The sequence below is a fragment of the Canis lupus genome, chromosome 10, assembly GCF_048164855.1.
Source record: "Canis lupus baileyi chromosome 10, mCanLup2.hap1, whole genome shotgun sequence".
Taxonomy (NCBI): domain Eukaryota; kingdom Metazoa; phylum Chordata; class Mammalia; order Carnivora; family Canidae; genus Canis; species Canis lupus.
The window spans coordinates 22088396-22111705 of record NC_132847.1 but is presented as its reverse complement, the minus strand read 5'-3'; the positions used below and the strand labels follow the sequence as shown (position 1 = coordinate 22111705).

General features: G+C 36.7%; 1 protein-coding gene across 5 annotated transcripts in view; it reads right to left on the bottom strand.

Annotated features, from left to right (window-relative positions):
• The window catches only part of RAD50 (RAD50 double strand break repair protein), a 92006-nt gene that overhangs the window by 22796 nt on the left and 45900 nt on the right, over positions 1–23310 (bottom strand). For all 5 annotated transcript variants that reach the window (XM_072840952.1, XM_072840954.1, XM_072840956.1 and 2 more), the window contains 10 exons: positions 21983–22158; positions 21200–21437; positions 14919–15108; positions 14553–14679; positions 13924–14117; positions 11426–11536; positions 10888–10980; positions 10700–10813; positions 4192–4319; positions 2123–2347 (listed from right to left, as the gene is read on the bottom strand). In XM_072840952.1, coding sequence (XP_072697053.1) covers positions 2123–2347; positions 4192–4319; positions 10700–10813; positions 10888–10980; positions 11426–11536; positions 13924–14117; positions 14553–14679; positions 14919–15108; positions 21200–21437; positions 21983–22158 — 1596 coding nt within the window. The remainder of the gene's footprint in view (positions 1–2122; positions 2348–4191; positions 4320–10699; positions 10814–10887; positions 10981–11425; positions 11537–13923; positions 14118–14552; positions 14680–14918; positions 15109–21199; positions 21438–21982; positions 22159–23310) is intronic.

The following is a 23310-nucleotide window of genomic DNA, read 5'->3' as shown; positions in this document are numbered from 1 at the left end:
AGATCAAACAATTCACATTAGAGCCATAGTTTTTCAGTTTTGATGTGCATTAGAATCACCGAGAAGTTTTGTTCAAATGCTGCCTGCTGGGCCCTGTCCCCCAACATTTCTGATCTGGAGTAGAGGCTGAGACTTTGCATTTCTAACAAGTTACAAGGTGACACTGATAATGCTGCTCCAGGACCTCTTTGAGAATCAATGCATTTGATCTTAAATCAAATACACATATTAAAAATTGAAAGGGGGACACCTGAATGGTTCAGTCAGTTAAATGGTAGACTCTCGATTTCAGCTCAGGTCACGGTCTCAGTGTTATGAGACTGAACCCCTGCATCTGGCTCTGTGTCTAGCACAGAGCCTGTGTGAGATTCTTTCCCTCTGCCTCTCCCTCTCTCAAAATAAATAAATAAAGGTAAATACCCAAATCACTAAAGGAGAGCATATCATTTACAACCTGAAGAAGGGGAAAAAAAGGAATAAACAACAATAAATTAATCTCACAGAAAGCAGGTAAGTTGAAAAAAGGGTACAGAATTAAATACAACTCTATTATCAATTAAAATGAATTAAAAGGACAATTAAAAAAAAAGATGGACAGACTAGATAAAAAAAATCTATTTGTTGAGTATATCATAAGGTTGTAGTAATTAAGACAGTCTCAGTAATGGCAAAGAGTCAGACAATGTGAGCAGTGACACAGAGCAGAAAACGCAGAACCTACTTGCACACACAGGGATTTCTGATATATAACGGAAATGACCACTATAGATCGTTAAGGAAAGGATTGGCTACCCAATAATTAGATTCAGGATGGCTGGTTATCAAGGAAAAAATGAAACTGGGTTCTCACATCACAATGTATATAAAATTCAATTTAGGATTAAATACTTAAAAGTAAAAAAGCAATATTAAAGCTTTTAGAAGAAAAAACAGCAGTAGGAAAGGATTTCTTAAGATACAAAAAAAGCTAATTAGAAAAGATTTATAAATTCAACTGCCTTAAAATAAAATCTGTTCATTAAAAGTTTGAGATGATATTTATAATACATGTAATTAAAAAATTAAGATACAGCTGAGATAAGAACACAGGCAGATCAGTACCACCACTACCAAGACATTAAAAATGGGTGAAAGACATAAACACTTCAAAGAGAAAAAACAAGAGTAAATATGAAAAGATGTTTAGCATCATTAGAAATCAGGGGACTGGCAATGAAGACCACAATGGTTTACCACTATACACCCACCAGGTTCACAAAAATTAAAAAACTGACAAAATCAGTGTCAGAAGATGCTTTAGAGAAAACCCTTACATTCTGGTAACAGTGCAGATTAGTAAAACTACCTTGGATAACAGTTATTTTGTAAAATTGAGTGCAAAAAAAGTTCTACTTGTACATATATCTCAGAGAATCTCTTACACCTTTTTCTTCAGAAAAAAAAAAAGATATATCTCAGAGACATATCTTGGATAACATTATTTTGTAAAATTGAGTGCAAAAAAAGTTACACCTTTTTCTTCAGAAGACCTCATAGGAACGTTCCTAGCAGTAAAGGTTATATTAGTAAACACCGTATACACCATACAGTGTGGTATAGTCCCATGTCAGAATTCTGTACACATCAGTGAAAATGGATGAACTATAGCTATAAAAGCAACATGAGTATATAAAAACAAAATAAAAAAAAAGACAAATCCTAGAAGAGTACACAGAACATTGTATTTTTTAAAAGCTTGAAAAAAAGAACCAATACACACGATGATTTTTTTTTTAAAGCAGAGAAAGCAAAAATCTGTGTCAATTGTCACAGGGAGTAGGGGATGACAGAAGGCTTCGATGAGGAGCATCTAAGTGGATCCTAGTTAGTGACAATGGAAGAGTTCTTGGAATGGCTATGCAGGGTGGTATCAAGAGTACTCTTTAAGATTAATATGCTGTAAAACTTAACTTCATAACTTAAGTAAGCATGCATGTGTGTGTATATACATGTATATATATTTATTTTCCCATTCTGATATATATAACTATATTTAAAACATAAAAAAAAGAGGAAAATATGACTAAAATATGCTAGTTTATACTGACTGCAGTCAGAATCAAATCCCCAGTCTAATACTTACTGATCAAGGGTCTTATAATAAATGTCAAGATCCTTGTTCACAAGCTCTGTTGTTCTCATAACAATCATCATTTCCCTGTGCTTTTCCTCTGCATCCCGAAATTGAGGTTCTCGAAGTTCTCTTTTAAAATGAATAATTTCTTCCTCGTAGCCTTTCTGTCGTCCTATTGCCAAACTGTGATTTCTTTTTATATTGTCTATTTTTTCTTCCAACTTCTGATGTTCACTATAAATGGTAAACATGACAATTAAGGACCATTTTTAGCTTTTAGCAGCCTGAAGTGAAAAGTCAGATCTCTCTAGATAAAAAATAAGTCTCTCCTTGCTTTTTATTTAAGGCTTTAATACTAAAGAAATTTTTCTTCCTTCCCAAATCTCTGAATCATCCAGATTTCTGAACAGCTGATTTCTGTGTGCCAAAAAACTCTTATAACACGCAAACACTGACCAAGTTCCTCACTTTTAGACACCTAAAAAAAAAGTACTCTTGGTGATTAAATTACAAATTCACAAAATTCTGATTGTGAACTGAGAATGCACACTTACCAACACGGAGAAGTTACTAAGTAATAGGTGTCATCATTCCATTCACAATACATCAAAGGCAAAATACAACTTCATCTCAAACTATTAGTTTCTGTGGTAATACTTAGTAAAGGTCTGTACTTTATGAAAATAAAGTTTCACTTGCACAAGTATAGCATAGTAATGATCAAAGAAAGTAAAATACACAAACTTTTCTGGTAACTAGGGAGATAATAAAGATTTGTGTGCTTTAAAAAATCGTATTCATTTAACAATTACTTATTAAGCACCCTCTTATTAAGCACTACAGTTTATGGACATCATTACAGAACTGGCTTGATGATCTGTTTTGTTGACATTTCCATTGCATTCTAATTTAAGACAGATTTGACAAGGAGCACTTGTACTTAGTCTGAATGAATATTAAAAAATCACTCTTATGTAGTACCAAGCACAGAAGAAATTATAAAAATATCTGGTTTTGGTCTTCAGCAGTGAAAAATAAACTGTTTCAACTGTAAGATTATTCTAAAAGCTTCACTCTTTCAAACTTGCCACTGAGAGCACTACTATGTTAAATAGCTGAGGCTTGGGAACTAGGATATGTAGGTCACATTCCAGGCTTTTGTTATAACTTCCTGTGGATTTTTTTTCTGGGTCTCAATGTCCTAATGCTATAAAAATGAGACTGAAGATGAAGAGCTCTTCCAGTTGTAAAGTCTGATTTTTTTCAGTATATGAAAGAGATTTTAAACAGCTAAACCAATAGCGCTTACAGTAAGATTAAACCGTTAGGCTTTATAGAGTAAATTAAAATTTCATTTATAATATCCTTTAGAAAAAAATTAAACATTCTTTGATTCCGATCTAAAGTCAAGTCAAGAAGACAAAAAATCTATAAGGAATGGCTAAATTAATTAGAGGCCTATTTTTAACCAGTTAAGGTGGTTCAAAAATCTATTTGGCTAGTCCAGCCTTTTATAGCAGTCTAATGCTTAAGCATCAACCATTTCCTAGAGAATTCCTGAGGCAACTCTAAGGCAAAAAGGTAGCAACTGAAAGTAAATATCAATAAAACCACATGAAAGAAGTAGCAGACTAATCTTCAAAAAACAAAAACAAAACAGATCTGGTTGGCATGCAATTATAATGAGGACCGTCTAGAATGGGTCTCCAATGACAAATCACTTTGGCACTAAGTCCTCTGGCAGTATTAGAGACTATACAAACTGGGACCCAGGCATGGTCCACAGGCCATCTGTGTTCTTTATGCTTGATACCATTATCTTGTGAAGCAGGCTAGCAGAAATCTGGGACTTTGCATATTTAATCCTGCCCTTCAGTGCAGTAGGACTATAAATTCTGTATCACTTCTTCAGTTTATAAAGCCAAGACTTATGGTTATATAAAAACTCTGTCTACCTTCCTGTAAGTCTCAAGGGATATTTATGCTAAAATTCTTTTTTAAAAAATATGTATTGAATATTCTTCATACTTCAATAAAAAGATCTTTATTTAAACTAAAGACCCCTTTTAAAAACATACTTCTTCATTTGTAAAACCTGCATTTGACCCATTTCCTTCAAATGCTGTTTTCTTTCTTCTTCAACTTCTTTTAGTTCCTCATTTCTTTTTCTTAAAGTAAGGTTATCCTGTAGCCATCTCTCTTGGATCTAAATAATATTAAATTGGTTAACAAAAATAATCAAGTTATCAACTGTGATTCATAATAAACAATTGCTGACAGGTAGTACTAATTATACCTTTACTTAGAATTATGGTAAACTCGACAGAGGGAGAAGCCAGGGTAAAGGGATCTTGAAGCTTGGAAGAATCTGGATAGCCCACAAATACAAATACACAAAACAGATATTTAAATGACAAAATAAAAGAATATAACTAGATGTTTTAGTATTGTATAACTATATCCCATTGGATCATCTTGCATGGTAACCCCACAATAGAGCTTATTGATGTAAAAGATCACAAAAGAACAATATACTATCAAAAGTCTCCTCTCAACTTTTTTTTTCTAGTTGTATTTATCTCCTAACATATGCCAAGGCTGAGATACCATTAGGTATGTCAGGTAAGATCTTAACCTTAAAGCTGACAAATAACAGTCACAAGACAGAAGTTTCACAAAAATAGTATATACCTACATACCTGAAGACACTATCCCTGGACATTGAACTGAACTGAAAATTTAAGAAGTTGACAGGTTCTGAGTAGTTCTGTCCTTAAAAAGAGACCTGATCATGGTGATTATGAACTATGTCGTCAAGAGCCAAAAAGGAAACAGTTTACAAGTTTACAAGTTGACTCTTTGGAATGTAGGGGGAAAAAAATCACCTGCAGAAATAGGTTTGGCTCACAAAAGTCTGAATATAGAAAACTCAGCCTAAGTTCAGAGTCTAGACCTCTCAAGGAGAAAGCTAGGACCCTCCTCCAGTAACCCTTCCAACTGAAATAAACCCAGTATTGCGGGAAGTGGGAGGGAGGGACAGATCTTTGGCCTTACCTTGTTGCCAACAGTAATGGCACAGAAATTACTAAGGAGTAAGGATCTGGGAGGTGGGCCAGAAGAAGGGAAGCCAAGGATTTCTGCCACATGCTTAACCTTGCCCACCTATGAATCACTATTCTGAGGTGGGTTTTCAAAAAAAATTGTCATTAAGGTCACCTTCAGTTTTCCTACAAATAGTAATACAAATACATACAATGGACTAAGGGCATTATTATAAGTAGTTAAAAATAACTAAAATGATATGGTTGTAAACGTCCTTTTGTTGCCAGGTAACCTAATGTACCACTGCAGCTGCTGTGACTCTCAAAAATTCTTCCGTAGAAGACTACACTTGGACTTTTTCCTTATTAGGAACAGAAAACTAAGCACTTTTTTTTTCTTTTTAATTAGGTCAGCTTCTAGTTGCTTTTAACAATCATTTTGAAAGACATACAGTACAGTTGTTAAACAGCACAAGTTTTGAAGTCAGGTACACCTAGGCTCAAATCTCAGCATTACAACTTTCAAATTTGATGACTTTGGGCAAATTAATTTTTTTTTTTTAATTTTTATTTATTTATGATAGTCCCAGAGAGAGAGAGAGAGAGAGAGGCAGAGACATAGGCAGAGGGAGAAGCAGGCTCCATGCACCGGGAGCCCGATGTGGGATTCGATCCCGGGTCTCCAGGATCGCGCCCTGGGCCAAAGGCAGGCGCCAAACTGCTGCGCCACCCAGGGATCCCCGGCAAATTAATTTAAATTCTGAGCCTCAGTTTACTTGTATATATTATGATAATAATTCCACCTGTCATATAATGATGTGAAGACTGAATGAATGAACATATATGTAAAATAATCAGCACAGTGCCTAGCTCAGTAATTGATAGTGAAATGCTTTTTGGGTCAAAAATGTCCTTGTACTTTAAGCGTGAGAATTCCAATTATAGTCTACAAAATATAAAGTACTGGAGAAAGAGGAAAGAAAGCCAGATGCAGTTAAAATACAACACAATTGTTTTTCTGTAATATTAGCAATTTGGCAATGTTAGGTCACATTCTACTTTGGTTACTCACTACTTTTGTGACCTTGGGCGAGGCAGGTCACCTCCAGTTCCTTTCATCTAAAAAATGAGGGACACAGATTATTCAACTTCCAAATTTTTTATTCTGTGGACTAAATTTAGTAGAGCTTAAGTATGTAAATAAGGTACTGTTACGCTCAACTCTTAAATATTAACCCCATTTAGCTCAGATGACAGTCTATGCAGTGTAGTACCTAAAGCAAAATCTAAATATTAACTGCATTCTAGCTAACTGTGATGTAGCAGCACAATGAATAGATTGCAGTTCAGTATCTACCAAGTCTGGCTGGGAAAAACACCATTAGAGAGGATAGCCTGAAAGTTCTGCAATGCTCTGGCTCAGTGATTGAGGATATATATCAGAATCCCTGAGGAACTTTAAGAAGGCACAGATGCTTCTGCCCATACCCCAGAGATTCTGACTTATTGGTCTGTAATGGAGACATAAACAAGTATATTTTTAACAACCCACGTGATTTTTTTAAAATGGAGATGTAATTCATATGCCATAAAATTCACCGTTTTAAAGTGTGTAATTTAGTGGTTTTTGTATATTCAAAAGGTTATTTAAGCATCATCACTAATTCCAGAACATTTACCACCCCCATAGAAACTCAGTCCGTATTAGCAATCTCTCTCCTTTCTCTCTCCTTGCCCTAGCCCCTGGCAACACTCATTTGCTTTTTGTCCATTTGGATATTCCTATTTCATGTAAACAGAATCATATAATATATGGTCATGTTTTTTTGGATTCTTTCATCACGTAGCAAGTTTTCAAGGTTTATCCAAGTTGTGGCATGCATTACTATTTCATTCCTTTTCATGGCTGAATAACATTCCTTTTTATGATGTGATGGTTAATAGTGTCAATTCAACTGGGCCTCAGGGTGCCTAGACATTTGGTTGGACATTATCTGAGTGTCTTGGAGACTATGAACATCTGAATTGGGAGACTGAAACAGGTTGCCCCCCCTAATGTGGGTGAGCCTCATCACACCAACGACAACCTGAATAGAACAAAAACACCAAATCAGTGGTTACTGCTCCTGCCTGAATGTATGAGCTGGAACCCTGGTCTTTTCCTGCCTTTGGTCTTGAACTGAAACCTCGGCTCTTCTAGTTCTTACACCTTCAAACTCAGACTAGAACTATTTCATCAGTTCCCCTGGATCTCCACCTTACTAACTACAGATCTTGGGAGTGCTCAGCCTCCACAAAAGTGTGAACCAATTCCTTAAAATAAACTTCTTTCTATAAATTTGTGTATATGTATATAACCTGTTGGTTCTGTTGCTCCGGAGAACTGTAATACATATTGGATATATCACACGGATCCATTCATCAACTGATGACCATAATTTGACTAATGATGACATATTTTGACTAATGTGAATAATGCTGCTATAAATATTCTTGTACAAGTTTTTATGTGAACATGTTTAAAATTTTCTTGGTTGTGTACCTAGGAGTGGTAAACCCAGGAGATTCTGATGGGTTCCCCTAGCTAACCTTTGCTCTCTAAAACACTCCAACATTTATTTTAGGCCTCAATCACACAACCTTCTAAAGAACCTTATTAAGGAAAGACAAAAGAGATGCTGAAACACACCGTGGGGGAAAAAAAGAGAAAAAGCTCCATGAGGTTTGTTAAGGATATAGTGTTAATAATAAGCTACAGTGTCCTTCTTCCCATGAATGTCTATGGGAAATATTTTTCTTTGGTCTTAATATGGGTCCTTTCAGCTCTCAGACAATGTGAATCTTAATTATAGTTGTGACTTCCTATCTTCCTGTGACTATTGGAATCTTTAGCAAGCATATCACATTTCATGGGCTACATTTTATACACTTACTACTCAATTGCCACATTGTCTCATTTTCCCCACTAACTTAAAATGTTATTTGGCATTACTCTATGTATATAACTTATAATTTCTAGAACAAGGTAGTTTACAAAAGTGAGCTAATACAGTCAGATTCACTAAGTTTAGATCATCAACTTGAAAAGGAAAGAGTCGGGCAGCCCGGGTGGCTCAGCAGTTTAGTGCTGCCTTTGGCCCAGGGTGTGGTCCTGGGGTCCCGGGATCGAGTCCCGCGTCAGGCTCCCTGCATTGAGCCCGCTTCTCCCTCTGCCTGTGTCTCTGCCTCTCTCTGTCTCTCATGAATAAATGAAAAATCTTAAAAAAAAAAAAAGAAAAAAGAAAAGAGTTACAAATGGGTAAATCTTAATGATCTTTGTGTATGTTATACACGGAGGGACACTGATTTATAGACTGGGATTTTAAACAGGCATTCCACCTAAAAGCAAAGGATACATAAGTATCTTGTTATATATGCTATCATCAATTTGTAGTTACTCAGCATTTATTAGATGGCAGAGATTACTTTTTTTTTAAGCTTTTATTTTTGGGATTACCTGGCTAGTTCAGTCAGTGGAGCATGTGACTCTTGATCTTGGGGTTGTGAGTTCGAGCCCCATGTGGGGGATAGAGATTACTTAAAAATAAAAACTTGGGGTGCCTGGGGGTAGAGTCAGTTAGGAAACTGACTTATAACTTCAACTCAGGTTGTACATAACCTCAGGATCATGAAATTGAGCCCCACATTGGGCTCTGGGCTCATTGAGATCCTCTCTCCCTCTACCTCTGCCACCTGTATGTGCACTGTCTAAAATACATCTTAAAAAAATAAAAAATAAATAAAAATCTTAAATAAAACAAAGATTTTATATTTTTCAGTAATCTCTACATCCATCATGGGGCTTGAACTTACAACCCTAACCTCAAGAGCTGCATGCCTCACCGACTGAACCAGCAAGGCACCCCTAGATGGCAGAGATTTACTTTTGACTAATATTCATATATTTGAAATACCTAGCACTATGGCCAGAGGCCCTGCAGGCAGGTGATACAGCTAATCTTCAAACTGATTTTTAAAACACTATAACTAACTAGAATGAGGGATCCCTGGGTGGCGCAGCGGTTTGGCGCCTGCCTTTGGCCCAGGGCGCGATCCTGGAGACCCGGGATCGAATCCCACATCAGGCTCCCGGTGCATGGAGCCTGCTTCTCCCTCTGCCTGTGTCTCTGCCTCTCTCTCTCTCTCTCTGTATGACTATCATAAATAAATAATAAAAAAATTAAAAAAAAAATAAAATAAAACACTATAACTAAATGATTAAAGCATTCATATAGCAAATTTTGTTTATAAGAGCAGGAATAGAGAAATGGTAGACATTAACTATCATGCTTACATAAGGAATGCTGAAGATAATTTCTCAATGTGATTTTAATTATACTGTAGAAATTAATGTCCTTAATGGAGAAAATGAGACAGGAATTAACTGAAAAAAATGACAAAATATACAGATATTATACTTACAACTTTTAAGATTATTATGCCTCTATTCTCGTTTTGTGTGAATTTACGTTTCATTAAGAAAAGACAGAAGAAAAAAAGATATATGCAGGATATTCATTGTTACCATTTGCAGTATAAAAAAAAAGTGATCAATTTATGGCCCACACACAAAATCGAGTATTTCATAATCATTAAAAAGTACATGGTGGATCTGTGAGCTAACTTGATATAAAGATCAAATTGCATTAAGTGGACAAAGGTGGAGAATATGAATGGTATGATCTTATACATAAAAGTAAATATGCTCACATACATACACACAGATATATTATTGATTTATCTACCTGCTGATATGAATAAGAAACTTCTTTAAGAACAAACAAAAAACTGTTAATAGTTATGACATCTAGAAATGAGACTGAGAATTGGCAGAAGGGGAAGGAGAATATTTTTTTTAAAGATTTTATTTATTTATTCACGGGTGACACACAGAGAGAAGCAGAGACAGGCAGAAGGAGAAGCAGGCTTCTCACAGGCAGCCCGATACAGAACTCGATCCCAGGACCCTGGGATTACGCCCTGAGTCAATGGCAGATGCTCAACTGCTGAGCCATCCACGCATCCCGGGGAGGGAGAATTTTAAGTTAAACTTTTTATGTTTAAATGTTTATATTTAAAATTAGCTTTGCGGTGCCTGGGTGACATAGTGAATTAAGTGTCTGGACTCTTGCTTTTGGCTCAGGTCATGATCTCAGGCCCATGAGTTCGAGCCCTACACTGGGCTCTGCGCTGGACATGGAACCTGCTTAAGATTCTCTCTCTCCCTCTCTCTCTTCCACCCTGCTCATGCTCTAAAATCAGTCAATAAATAAAAGCTTTTGTGTTTATACTTTTACCAAATGAGTCTTTTTTTTTTTTTAATAAAATTGGAAAAAAGGAAAAGACTATGTTATTAGAATTGCTTTTCTCTACTGTATGCATTTCTACTCGATGGATCTATTGAAAACAAAAGTAAAAATAAAGTAAAATAAATTAAGTAAAAACATAAAGAGAAGAATGTTACTGGTATAAGTAATATCAAAAGCCAGTAGCAAAAAAGACCTACCTTCTGTGTATCAATATCTTGTCTCATGATTCCCATTTCTTTATTTATATTTTCTTTGTGTTTCTCACATTCACTTAGTTGAGCTATTACTTGATTAAGTTCATTTTCTTTTTGCTGTACGAAAGAAAATTCTTTGAGCATGGAAAATAAAAGTATAAACAAATAAATAATTTTAAGTTTTAAATTACCTTCTTATAGTCATCTTTCCCATCTTGAATATAATTCTCAATGTCTTTCATATAACCATGAATATTTTTAACCTTTTCTTTGATATCATTCATCTGTGGAAAAATATTTATTTTAGTATTTATTTAATACTAATGTTTATATACTGGTTGGGACACGGCATTTAGAAAGATTTATTTCCAAAGAAATATATATTAAGGTAACAAAAACTTAATAGGCAAGCCCAGTGGAGCAGTGGCTTGGAAGTTGGGAGACTTGGGTTCCACTTCCCATCACCACCAAGTTTTATAATGAGACAATTCCCTTTATCATCTATGGGATTGGATTAAATAGTCTCTATTCTCAACTTCTATTTTAGATTAAAAAGCAAAATAATTTAATTTTAATCTTTAACAAGAATTTTTAATGTCAATTATGTCACAGATCTGAAAATACTATTTACCTTATGTTTTTAATTTCATGTGAAACACTAATGTCCAACATGGTGCTCTGAACATTAAGTTTAATATAATGTATTTGATAATAAAAATAATATCTTACTTTATCCTGTGCTATTTTGTTGCTTTTATTTTTTTTGTTGATTAATTCTTCTTTTTCCTGTTGGAACTTCTCCAATATTGTTTCCAAAGGGCTTAACTGCTCTTTAGCATCCTAAAAATAAAAAATACAGACTTATACTCTATCATTTTATTTCAGGTGTCAGACTTTATAGTCCTCATAAAAGCACCTTCTATGTGTCAGGCTTTAAAAATTAACTCATTTGCTTTTTCCAATAACCCAATGAGGAGCCCTACCATTATTTTCATCCCATATGTCAGATCAGTAAACAGGCATACTAATGATTTGTCTGGGGTCATAAGAGCCAATAAATGAAGGATTCAGTATTCAAATCCTGCCTAGCACCTGAGTCTTTCTCTTAGCCACTATGCTACATTGCTTCACCACTGACTTGATTCCTAATCCAGGCCATGTGCCCCAATTATATGAGCATGTGGCTTCAGGTGTAGTTTTTATGAGTTTGTAGGGGCTCTGTGTGACCAAAGAAGCGGTTCAGTTCAGGCCTCTCTTTTACAGATGGGAATATGACTACAGAGGACACTTTTGTCCTTAAGGTTAGTTTGCTAAGGCTAAGTAGGTATTTTACAGTAATAAAAAAAATATAAGTACATTGATGTTGGTGTATCCACACCTATATTGGAAGAAAGGGGGCTTTGAAATAACAAACTATTTTACTAATCAGGAGTCTACGTTGTTCAGCCTTACAACATTTCTAGAGCAGAATTACATGACTACCACTGTTGAAAACAATGATCCTCAAGCACTCTAAAATAATGAATATTGAACAAACCATAAAAGTAGAAATAACTCCTTAGTATCAGACTTCAGTATAGGTAAATTTTTGCATTTTATCATATTGAGAAGAGGTATGGTATGCTGGGAAGTCAAATGTAATAGACATTGAAGACCTATCTGAAAATAAACTGTGCCTCTTACTAGCTGCATGAACTTGGCTAAGACCTGGGGTGTCCCTAAGTCTCAAACTTTTTTTATAAAAGGGGGATCTAGTCACAATTCTCAACCAGGCTAGTAAGACACTGAACTGTTTAATGTTAAAGGGCTTTATAAAGAGTAAAAAACAAAATTTTTAAAAAATATTTAATTTATTTATTCATGAGTGACACAGAGAGAGGCAGAGATTCAGGCAGGGGGAGAAGCAGGCTCCCTGTAGGGAACCTGATGTAGGACTCAATCCCAGGACTCCAGGATCGTGCCCTGAGCTGAAGGCGGATGCTCAACCACTGAGCCACCCGGGTGTCCCAAGAGTAAAAAAAAAAAAAGCTATTACTATTTTATATCATACTCTAAGCCTCTTATCATATGCAATCCAAAAATACTTATGAAGCATTTATGGTAATTAGTGACAGAGTCAGTAATATATTTAGTGCTCACTGAATGTTTATAATTATGAAAAACTAGGTAAAATTGTTATGTCTAAGGGGCACCTGGGTAGCTTAGTTAGTTAAACATGTGCCTTCAACTCAGGTCATGATACCAGGGTTGTGGGACTGAGCCTTGCTGGACTCCCTGCTCAGCAGGAAGCCTACTTCTTTCTCCTTTGCCTTCTGCCATTCCCCCTGCTTGTGTGCTCTCTCTCAAATAAAAAAATAAAATCTTTAAACAAACAAAAAAACGAAATTGTTATTTTTTTTTTAATTTTATTTATTTGAGAGAGAGAGAGAGAGCGCGCACGCACGCGCGCACGAGAGGGGCAAAGGGAGAATCAGACTCCCCACTGAACAGGAGCCCAACGCAGAGCTTGATCCTGGAACTCTGGGATCATGACCTGAGCTGAAGGCAGATGCTTAACTGACTAAGCTACCCAGGCACCCAAGATTATTATTTCTAAAACCGTTCAAAAATTTGAGTGGGCCTTAGATGTGATTAATCTAGATGAGATGCCAAATGGTTTCCATTCCACGTAGTAACTCAATGCCTGCTTACTACAGTGGGAAGGATTCTGAAACTACATCTAGAATCAAACAGAAAAAGCATTACGACTAAGAGATAGGGTCTGCCATGGATACAGGATCGGCAGGTAAGACAAATATCCCAGACAGGCAGGAATCCTTCTGTGTAGTTAGCCAGCCACCTAACCACTTCCAGTAACAGGAAGTTCACTAATTAACCAGGCAGCCAATTCCTCCATATTATGGCCAAAACCTTTACCTATTAATACAAGGTTTGTCAACACAGGAGCCACAAAAGAATTATACTATTTTCTATTTAATTCTCACAATAACCAGAGTTCTAGTCACTATGCCAATAAGAAGCATTTCACATATGTGAACTTATTTAAAAAACAGGTATGTGGGACATCTGGTTGGCTAAATCAGTAGAGTATGAGACACTTTATTTCAGGGTGGTGAATTAAAGCCCTATGTTGGGCATAGAGCCTAATTAAAAAAAAAAGATAAAAAACAGTTTTGTATGAAATTAAAAAAAAAGAAAGATAAAAAACAGTTTTGTATGAAACTTACCTTTATCTCTCTGGATAAGGACTGAACTTCAGTGGATAATTCCACAGTCTGTTCCTCCATTTGCTGTCGACGTTGTAAATTAGTGGATATCTGAAGTTTCTCTGATTTAAGTTCATTTGTTGTACTTTTTAGGTATTGAATCTGTTCCTGCTGGTCCTGTATAAGCTTACGATTCAATTCCATCTTACTGGAAACTACATGAAAACATAGTCACACAGCGATTAGTTTAAGGATACAGAAAAATACTATGATCAGCAAGCTTCCATTTTTATAGCTCTATGGAATTCACAAAGGCTCAGCTTCTGTGGATCCCACCCACTGCAAGAAAAGTGATACAGAATCCCTCCTGGTCACCCATGGGTTAAAATCACAGGGCAGGCAGGACTAAGAAAGAGTAGAGCTCATCTGATATCCATCATTCAAAATCTGTTATGCAAAGCAAGGAAACAAGTAAGGCTTTTAGAAAGAGGATGAATATTGCGAACTGGAAGAAAGACAGTTCCCTGTCCACATGATAGATATAAAATGTATGATAAAAAGCATATGCTAGGATGTTGAAGTCTTTATGGGTACATGAAAAAACTAACTATATATAAAAAAAAAGAGAAAGAAAAAACTAACTATATTACCTGTATCTAATTTGTGTTGTTTTTCTTGTTTTTCCTGGTTTACTTGTTGAACAGTTCTATCCAAGTCTAGTCCTTGCAGCTTAGCTGCTTGTTGTGCAATTTTTCTTTCAACATCTTTAAGTTCCATCTTAAGAACAAAACAGTTATTTCCTTTAACAAACTTACATTATCATTATTTGGTATCTTTAAAAGTTGCTATTATTTTAAAATCTCAATTTGGCACCAATTTCAGATATAATTTTAACAAAGTTTAATAGGATAAAATGAATTTTAATAATTTAAATGATATAAATAATAGGAAACTAAAAATGAAAATGAATCACCATGAAACAGGTTTTATTTGACCTTCAACTACAATAAACTTACCTGGAACCTCTCCATAATTGTAATATCTGTCAGACAAACTTTAGCACTTTCTTCTTCAGGCATTATTGTGCCTAAGAGCGTTTCCTGTTCCTCTATGTCATTCTTTAAGCGCTGTATGTCTCTATTGACATTCTGCAGTTTGTTTCTTAATTCTGGTATTTCCTTTTCCTTCAAATCAATTATGCTTTGCCTTAACAGAGAACACAATTAAAAATAAGCTAACAAATAATAATAATTTTAAAAAAGCTCTCTAAAAAGCTCTCGAATGCTTTCTTATCATGAAATGAAGGTTATGTATTTTTGGCAAGAGTATCATTAAGTGACTGTATCCTCCTCAGGGCATCAGATCAGCGGTACATGATGTCATAATATCTTATTAACGGAGATGTTAATCTTATTCACTTGGTTAACATGGTGTTAAGCCAGGTTTTACCCACTATAAAGTTACTATTTTTGTCTTTGTTATTAATAACAATCCTAGGAATACATGGGGACTGTGTCAGTATCTTGTTTCTCTTCAAATTTTTGCCCACTGATTTTAGTATCCAATAATAGATTTTTCTCAAAACAATTAAATAGTCTCCCCCTACCCCCATGCTGATCCACGGGGGATATATTTCAAGACCCCTGGTGGATGCCGGAAATCATGGATAGCACCAAACATTATATTATTTTTTCTGCAATAGAATTTATAAACTAGGCACAGAGATTAACAACACTAATAATTAAACAATTATAACAATATACTGTAATAAAAGTTATGTGAATATGGTCTCTCTTGAAATATCTTGTACTGGGGCACCTGAGTAGCTCAGTTGTTTAAGTGTCTGGTGATTTCGGCTCAGGTCATGATCTCACAGATTGTGGGATCAAGCCCTGAATTGGAGAGTCTGTACTCCAAGTGAAGAGTCTACTTGAGATTCTCCCCTTCTATGCCTACCCCCACCCAAGTATGAATGCTCTCAAATAAATAAATATTAAAAATATCTTATTGTACTGTACCCTCCCTCCCTCTTGTGATGTTATATGGTAAGTTGCTTATATGATGATATGAAGCAAGGAAAATGATGTAGGCCTTGTGACTTCAAATTGGGCTACTGTTAACATGATGATATGTCAGGAGGACCATCTGCTTCTGGACCACAGTTGATCTCAGGTTAATGTAAAGAACAGAGAAGAAAACTGCAGGTAAGAAGGACTACTGTATTACTGTGATATTTGCCAAACTGAGAGATTTTCAATAAATTAACTGACTATACTGATCAAAAGTGTCAAGATCATGAAAGACAGACTGAAGCACTACTGAAGACTGCAGGAGCCTAGGGAGAAATAACAACTAGGTGCCAGGTGGGATCCTGGGCTGGGTCCTGAAATAGAAAAACAACATTAATGGAAAGACTGCTGAAATTCTAATATGCTTTGTAGTTTAGTTAACAGTGCCACACAAATGTTAATTTCTTTGTTTTGACAATTAACTTATGGTTCCATAAATTGTGAATATCAGGAAAAGCAAGGTGAAGGGTAGATGTGAATTCTCTGTATATTTTTGAAATTTTTCCGTACATCTAAAATGATTTCAAAACAAAAAGTTAAAAAAAATGATAGAAAGGAGACCACTCAGCCAACTGTTACACGTGTTTACAGTACAGAAGCTGTTAACCACTTTACTGCTGCTACTGTTGCAAATGGATTACAACTCCTGTGGCAGGTACTGGCTTCTTATCTATTATTGTTGACACCTCTGAAACAATAAAACTGATGTTTAATCTTAAAAAAAAGCTATCAACTGTACTTCTGAAAAATTCCAGAATTCTTAATTATAAATTAGTATGATGAATTAATTTCTAATGGAGTCTTATAATAAACTAAAGGAAAAACCAGAAACTCAAGGGTTTGCTCTTACATACTACTACTACTTAATGATTTTTAAAAAATCCACACCATGACCAAGAAATGCCAACCTAAAGTGGTCTTTGGCAACAGAAGACCTAGTTTGTTATGCCACTGAGATGAAAAAATGTCCTGAGTAAATATGAAGGTATGTAGATTATGAGTAGTTCCATACCCATGTTACTCCCTGAATCTTGTGATCATAGCCCAGAAGTTGATCTTAAAAAATGTTCCCAGTACCTAAAAAGTTACATAGCTATGATAGCCTAATGAAATCATTCACTTGAATGGGGACATCTTTGTGAAGAACTACATGCATCCATTCAGTTTTAGCCCTATCTTTACATCTTCACATACACACACAAAAAATCCTCTTATTGATGTGGTCCAGGGGTTTTTGACAATTTCTGGCAATTATCTATGATGCTAAACGCTAAAATAAGTATTATCAGAAAGAGAAAAGATGTTTCCCAAAAGAATAGGTTATTGAAATTAGGATGCTTTGGTTTTGTAAAATTTTCACAAACTCAGTTCATCTTTTTGTGACAGCATTCCTTTTCCAAGGGAATTTTATGTAAAAGAAACCAACACAGATATGGTTGGTTGAAAAATCAAAGAAATGGGGAAAAATACTTTTTATTTAACTGAGATTTGTAATAAACCTGATTCAGTATGAAGCAAAATGAGAAACAGGTATATTTTCATCTGAGATTTCATTCATGAAGGTGTTCTTAAACCTTTGGCCTTTAAATGGTTGGTGTTGGTGACCTTTGGCCTTTAAATGAAAATATTTTCCTCAGAGAGAGTAAGATGTGGCTCTTCACTAGCTCTTTGAGCTCACTTTCAATTACTTTTCCCTTTGGCCTCAGGGATTTTGTACTGCCTGGAATGTTCTTCTCCTGGACAAATGCATGGCTAGCTCCCTTACTTCTCTCAGGTCCACACTCAAATGCCACCTTCAACAGCAATTCCCCTCTCATCAATTCTCTACTTCCTTATCCTGCTGTATTTTTTTCCAAGGCATTCATTTACTTGTCCACTACTTATTTATTTTTCCAGTTCAGGTTATCTTACTTTGCATGTGACAATCAGAATGACATATGGGTGCCACTCTAGATACTGGGGTACTATATGGATTAAAGTTAGCCACAAATACTTTGACAGTCTTCTCGCTGAGAGGTGGAGTCTGTGTCCTCTCATGGAATCTTGGCAGGCTCTGTAACTCTGACAGAGACCAAGGGATAACAGCAGAAGTAACACTGTGCCAGTTTCTGGGCCTATGCCTTCAGATACTAGGAGCTTCGATTGCCTGTCTCTTGGACTACTTGCTCTTAGGATCCTTCATTTGGTAATCCAACCACTATGCTGTCAAAATCCCAAGACACATAGGCACTGTGTCTGACAGCCCCAGTTGCGTTCCCAGCCTGTAGTGTCACTGCAAGTCATTTGAGTAAGCCACCTTGAGCAATGGGTTTAGGAGGGTCTTGAGATGACTGCAGCCAACATCTGACTACAATCACATGAAAGACTCTACGAGGAACTACCCAGCTAAACCCAATTATCCCACGGACCCATGAAATATTCTAACAATGACTGTTGTGAGACATTAAGTTTTGAGGAGGTTTGTTACAAGCAATAAATAACTGGAACAGATATTGTAGCTCTTTTTTTTTTTTTTTTTTTTTTTGTAGCTCTCATTTATTCAGCAAATACTTAGCAATGTTACAACACAGATCCTTAAGGAAGTACAACTATGAATAAGGAATGTACCTTACTCTGAGATGGGGAGCTTTGATGGCAAGCGTCATAAAGTATAATACAAAGCTGATTTCTGCTATTTATATTAGTATGACACAGAATGAAGCTCTCAATTCCTCTAAGTGCACTTTCTACCAACTTCAAATTTTATCTTTTCTTTTCCTTTTGTCTCCTTATCACATTCTCTCTATAGACCCCAATAATCTCATTTTCACCCTTTCAAGATTATAGAACTTATCTATTATTGCATAACAAAATATCCCAAAACTCAGTAGCCTAAAACAACAGCACTTATTTCAGGATCAGGAACAACCATATGGGTCCTCCTGACTCAGGCTGTTTCACTGAAATTCCAGTCAAGCTGTTCGCCAGCGGTGCAGTCACCTCAAGGCCTGACTCCTGGATAATCAGTGTCCAAATGGTACTTGTGGTGGAAGGCCTCAGGTCCTTGTCAAGTGGGGCCTTTCACAGGGAGACTCTCATGGCAGGTGGCTTCCCCCATATCCAAAAGAAAAGGAGAACAGGCAGCTGTACTGCCTTACCTAACTAACCTAATCTTGGAAGGGATATGCTATCACTTCTGTCATAATTTATTGGTTTCATAGACCCATCTGGGAACATGGGAGAAGACTATACAGGAGCATGAATACCGGGAGGGAGAGATCGATCACTGGGAATCATCTTGGAGGCTGGCTATCACAAAGCTTATCTTTGTAGCCTTTTCCTGAAATTCCTCTTCAGTTTTCCGGACAACATACTCTCTTAGCTTTTCTGCTTCTAGAGTTGTTCTCAGTCTTATCCATTCAATATATTAACATAAGATTAATTTCTTAAAACACATTTTTCATTAAATCCCCATCATCTATCAGTGAATGTTGTAAATAGGCCTGAACATATAACATAGCCCTATCTTCTCAACTTATGGGAATCAAACTCCCCAAATGATTCCTCTAACTCGAGATCACCTTTCTATTATAGCACACTCTCCTTCCCTTTACACACAGTGCTCTCATTTCTCTCTATACTTGCCTTCTGTTAACTGAGTCAAATCAACTTCCCTACATTTTATTTTTTATTTTTAGAAGATTTTGTTTATTTGAGGGAGAGCCAGCATGCGTGTGGGGGTGGAGGGGCAGAGGAAGAAGCAGACACCCTGCTGAGCAAGGAGCTCAAAGTGGGGCTTGATCCCAGAGTCCTGGGATCATGATCTGAGCTGAAGGCAGACACTTAACTGACTGAGCCACTCAGGTGCCCCCTGCTTCTTTTTAAAGATTTTATTTATTTGAGAAAGTGAGAGCACAAGCTGAGAGAGCAACAGAGGGAGAGGGAGAAGCAGGATCCCTGCAGAGCAAGGAGCCCAATGTGGGGCTTAATCCCAGGACCCCACGGATCATGACCTGAGCTGAAGGCAGACATTTAACCAACTGAGTCACCCAGGTGCCCTCAAATTTCCTTATGCTTTACATTCCCCTCCCATATGTTCTCAAAATCTTATTCTCATTCTGTAGTCTTCTAGCTTCTCTCCTCTTAACTAATGCATTTGTCTGAACCAATTAAGAACTTAAGTGCAGCTTTCTAAATATTCAATTCGGAGAGCTTGTCTCCTTACATAGACCATCAGCCCCTTGAAGATTGTGTCATTTTGGTCTCTGTGACCAATCTCTGCTCTATGTTGTGGAAGACACCAAGGCATCATCACATACTTTTCTGACTTGATTTTATTTATAAATAGGCCATCATATGAATTTCTTGAATAAGTGAGGGAAAAATAAACAAAATCATGATGACTCATTCTTCTTGAAAGTGGAAAAGACATACAAACATAGTTTAAAGTTTGTCTGTTGGGGGAGGTTTTCAGTATTTTAATTCTTTTGATGAATTGAGAAAGTGAGAGATCAGCCAACAGGTCTGTATCTGTCAAAATTTATGCCCTCAAGCCAAGTCTCAGAAATTAACACATACATACACACAAACAAAAAACAGTAGAAATTATAACTGCTCTATGACTAGTTTAAGAAGTCTACTTTTACATAATTTTTTTCTTTTTTAAAAAATTTTTATTTACTTATTTGAAACAGAGAGAGAGAAAAAGAGAGAGAGAGAACACAAGCAGGGGAGAAGGGCAGAGGGAGAAGCAGACTCCCCGCTGAGCAGAGAGCTGGATGTGAGGCTCAATCCCAGGACCCTGAGATTATGATCTGAGCCAAAGGCAGATGCCTAACTTACTGAGCCACCCAGGCACCCCAATAATTGCCTTTTTTCTTCTTTTTTTTTAAAGGATTTTATTTATTTATTTGACAGAGAAAGAAAGCACAAGCAGAAGGAATGGCAAACAGAGGGAGAAGGAACAGGAGGCTCCCTGCTGAGTAGAGAGCCCCACTTGGGGCTTGATCCCAGGACTCCAGGACCATGATCCAAGCCGAAGGCATATGCCCAACTGACTGAGCCACCCAAGGGCCCCACTTTTCCTTATAAGATAAATAACATGAGATGGGACACACTGGTTCAGAATCTTGACTTGTACTTTTATTCATCTAACCCACTGTGGAACACCTACCATATGCCAGGGACTGGATGGGTACCTTTTACAGTGCTGCTGTTCATGTACAGTAATGGTAAATCCCTATTCTTACCTCATAGGGACAAGTCCCAGCATTTCATCACGCCGCTTTTCTTTTTTCTTTAGTTCTGATTCTGTTGACTTGAGTTTATCTGGAGCAAGCCGCAGCTTAGACTGCAAATCACTGATGACTTCCTGTAATTCAGCTTCTGTTTGAAAAACCCTCTGACAGACAGGGCAACATGACTGGTTTTCATCCGTTAGCTGAGTAATGAATTGAGAGTAAACTGCTGTAGCTCCAGCTAGCATGGCTAATTTTAAGAAAATACATAAATTACCAGTGAGAAGAATACACAATATAGTTTTGTCATTATGGTTCTATCTTTGATATATGATTATTCATCATTTATAAACATACAATGAAAAAAATAAAAATTCTGTTATTTACATATTCTTTGAAAGGGGACAATATAGTCAGATTTGTATAAATTACTTTCTGATAACACACAAAAACCATCACAAAATTTTGGAGCATATTGTGTGCCAGAAACTGTTCTAAGAGCTTTATACTATAATCTCATTTTCTCTTCTTTAACATCCTGAGTAGTAGGTAATTATATCCTCTGAAGAAAAGGAATGATTTTCTGAAGAAAAGAATCTGAAGAATCTGAATCTAAGAAAAGGAATGATTTGGTAATTTGCCCAAAGCCACAAAGTCAGTAAGTTGTAGAACCGGGACTGAAACTTAAGACCTTGTTTCTAGAACCAAGTTTTTAAAACTCTCATCCTTCATAATAACCTGTGAGTGAAAATTTACGAGTCAAAGTGCCTTGATAACATAAAGATGGTAACTTACCTCGCTGTTTTGAGGATTTTTCAATTTCTTCTTTAAGCCTATCTAAATCACTTTCAAAGTCCTGGCTACCACAAACATCAAACAGCTTGTCTTCATAACTGGACAACTGCTCTTCTTTCCTTTTTAGTTCATTATTTATATGATTTTTATTTTGCTCAGCCGAAGCTAGTTCTTTGCTAAAATAAGAATATGGATTACAATTTTACAACATGAGAAATGAGTTTGAAAAGTCTAAGTAGATACAAAACAAAATCTGCCAATAAGTATTTCAAATGTTTGCTGTGACTAAGTATTTTTTTTGAGAAGTCAAAGCAACAGTCCATTTCTGCCTGAACTCTACCCCAAAGACAGTGATCGCCTTCCAAACCTGGTCGTTAACCTACTCCCAGACAAATGTGTGTAGGCAAAACTGTGTGATTTCTGGGGGTTCATGTCTTAGATCTCAGGTTAGGAACCTCAGCAAGAATATGCCTGCTGGGCAGCCCTGATGGCTCAGCGGTTTAGTGCTGCCTTCAGCCCGGGGCCTGGTCCTGGAGACCTGGGATTGAGTCCCGCTTTGGGCTCCCTGAATGAAGCCTGCTTCTCCCTATGCCTGTGTTTCTGCCTTTCTCTCTCTGTGTCTCATGAATAAATAAATAAATAAAATCTTAAAAAAAAAAAAAAAAGAATATGCTTGCTGGACATACTGGAGAGAGAGAAGAGAAAGGGAGAACATTCTCTTAATTCCCTTTGAACCTTTCACTATCACTTCCCTTCACTCCTGAAAGAACTATAGGATACACTTCCCTTACACTTACAGGATACAAAGAATACACTTCCCTTCACTCCTGTAAGACCTTTATCCCTTCCTTTTTTTTTTTTTTTAATATTTATTTATTTATGATAGTCACAGAGAGAGAGAGAGAGAGGCAAAGACCTAGGCAGAGGGAGAAGCAGGCTCCATGCACCGGGGGCCCGACGTGAGATTCGATCCCGGGTCTCCAGGATCGCGCCCTGGGCCAAAGGCAGGCGCCAAACTGCTGCGCCACCCAGGGATCCCCCTTCCTTTTTTTTAAAAAAAAGATTTTATTTATTTATTCATGATAGACATACATAGAGAGAGAGAGAGAGAGGCAAGCAGAGACACAAGCAGAGGAAGAAGAAGCAGGCTCCATGCCGGGAGCCTGACGTGGGACTCGATCCCAGGACTCCAGGATCATGCCCTGGGCCAAAGGCAGGCGCTAAACTGCTGAGCCACCCAGGGATCCCACTTCATCCCTTCCTTGTTGCTGTCATCTACTTATGACATTATCCATTCCCTTTCATTCATCAAAGACCTTGCTCAATAG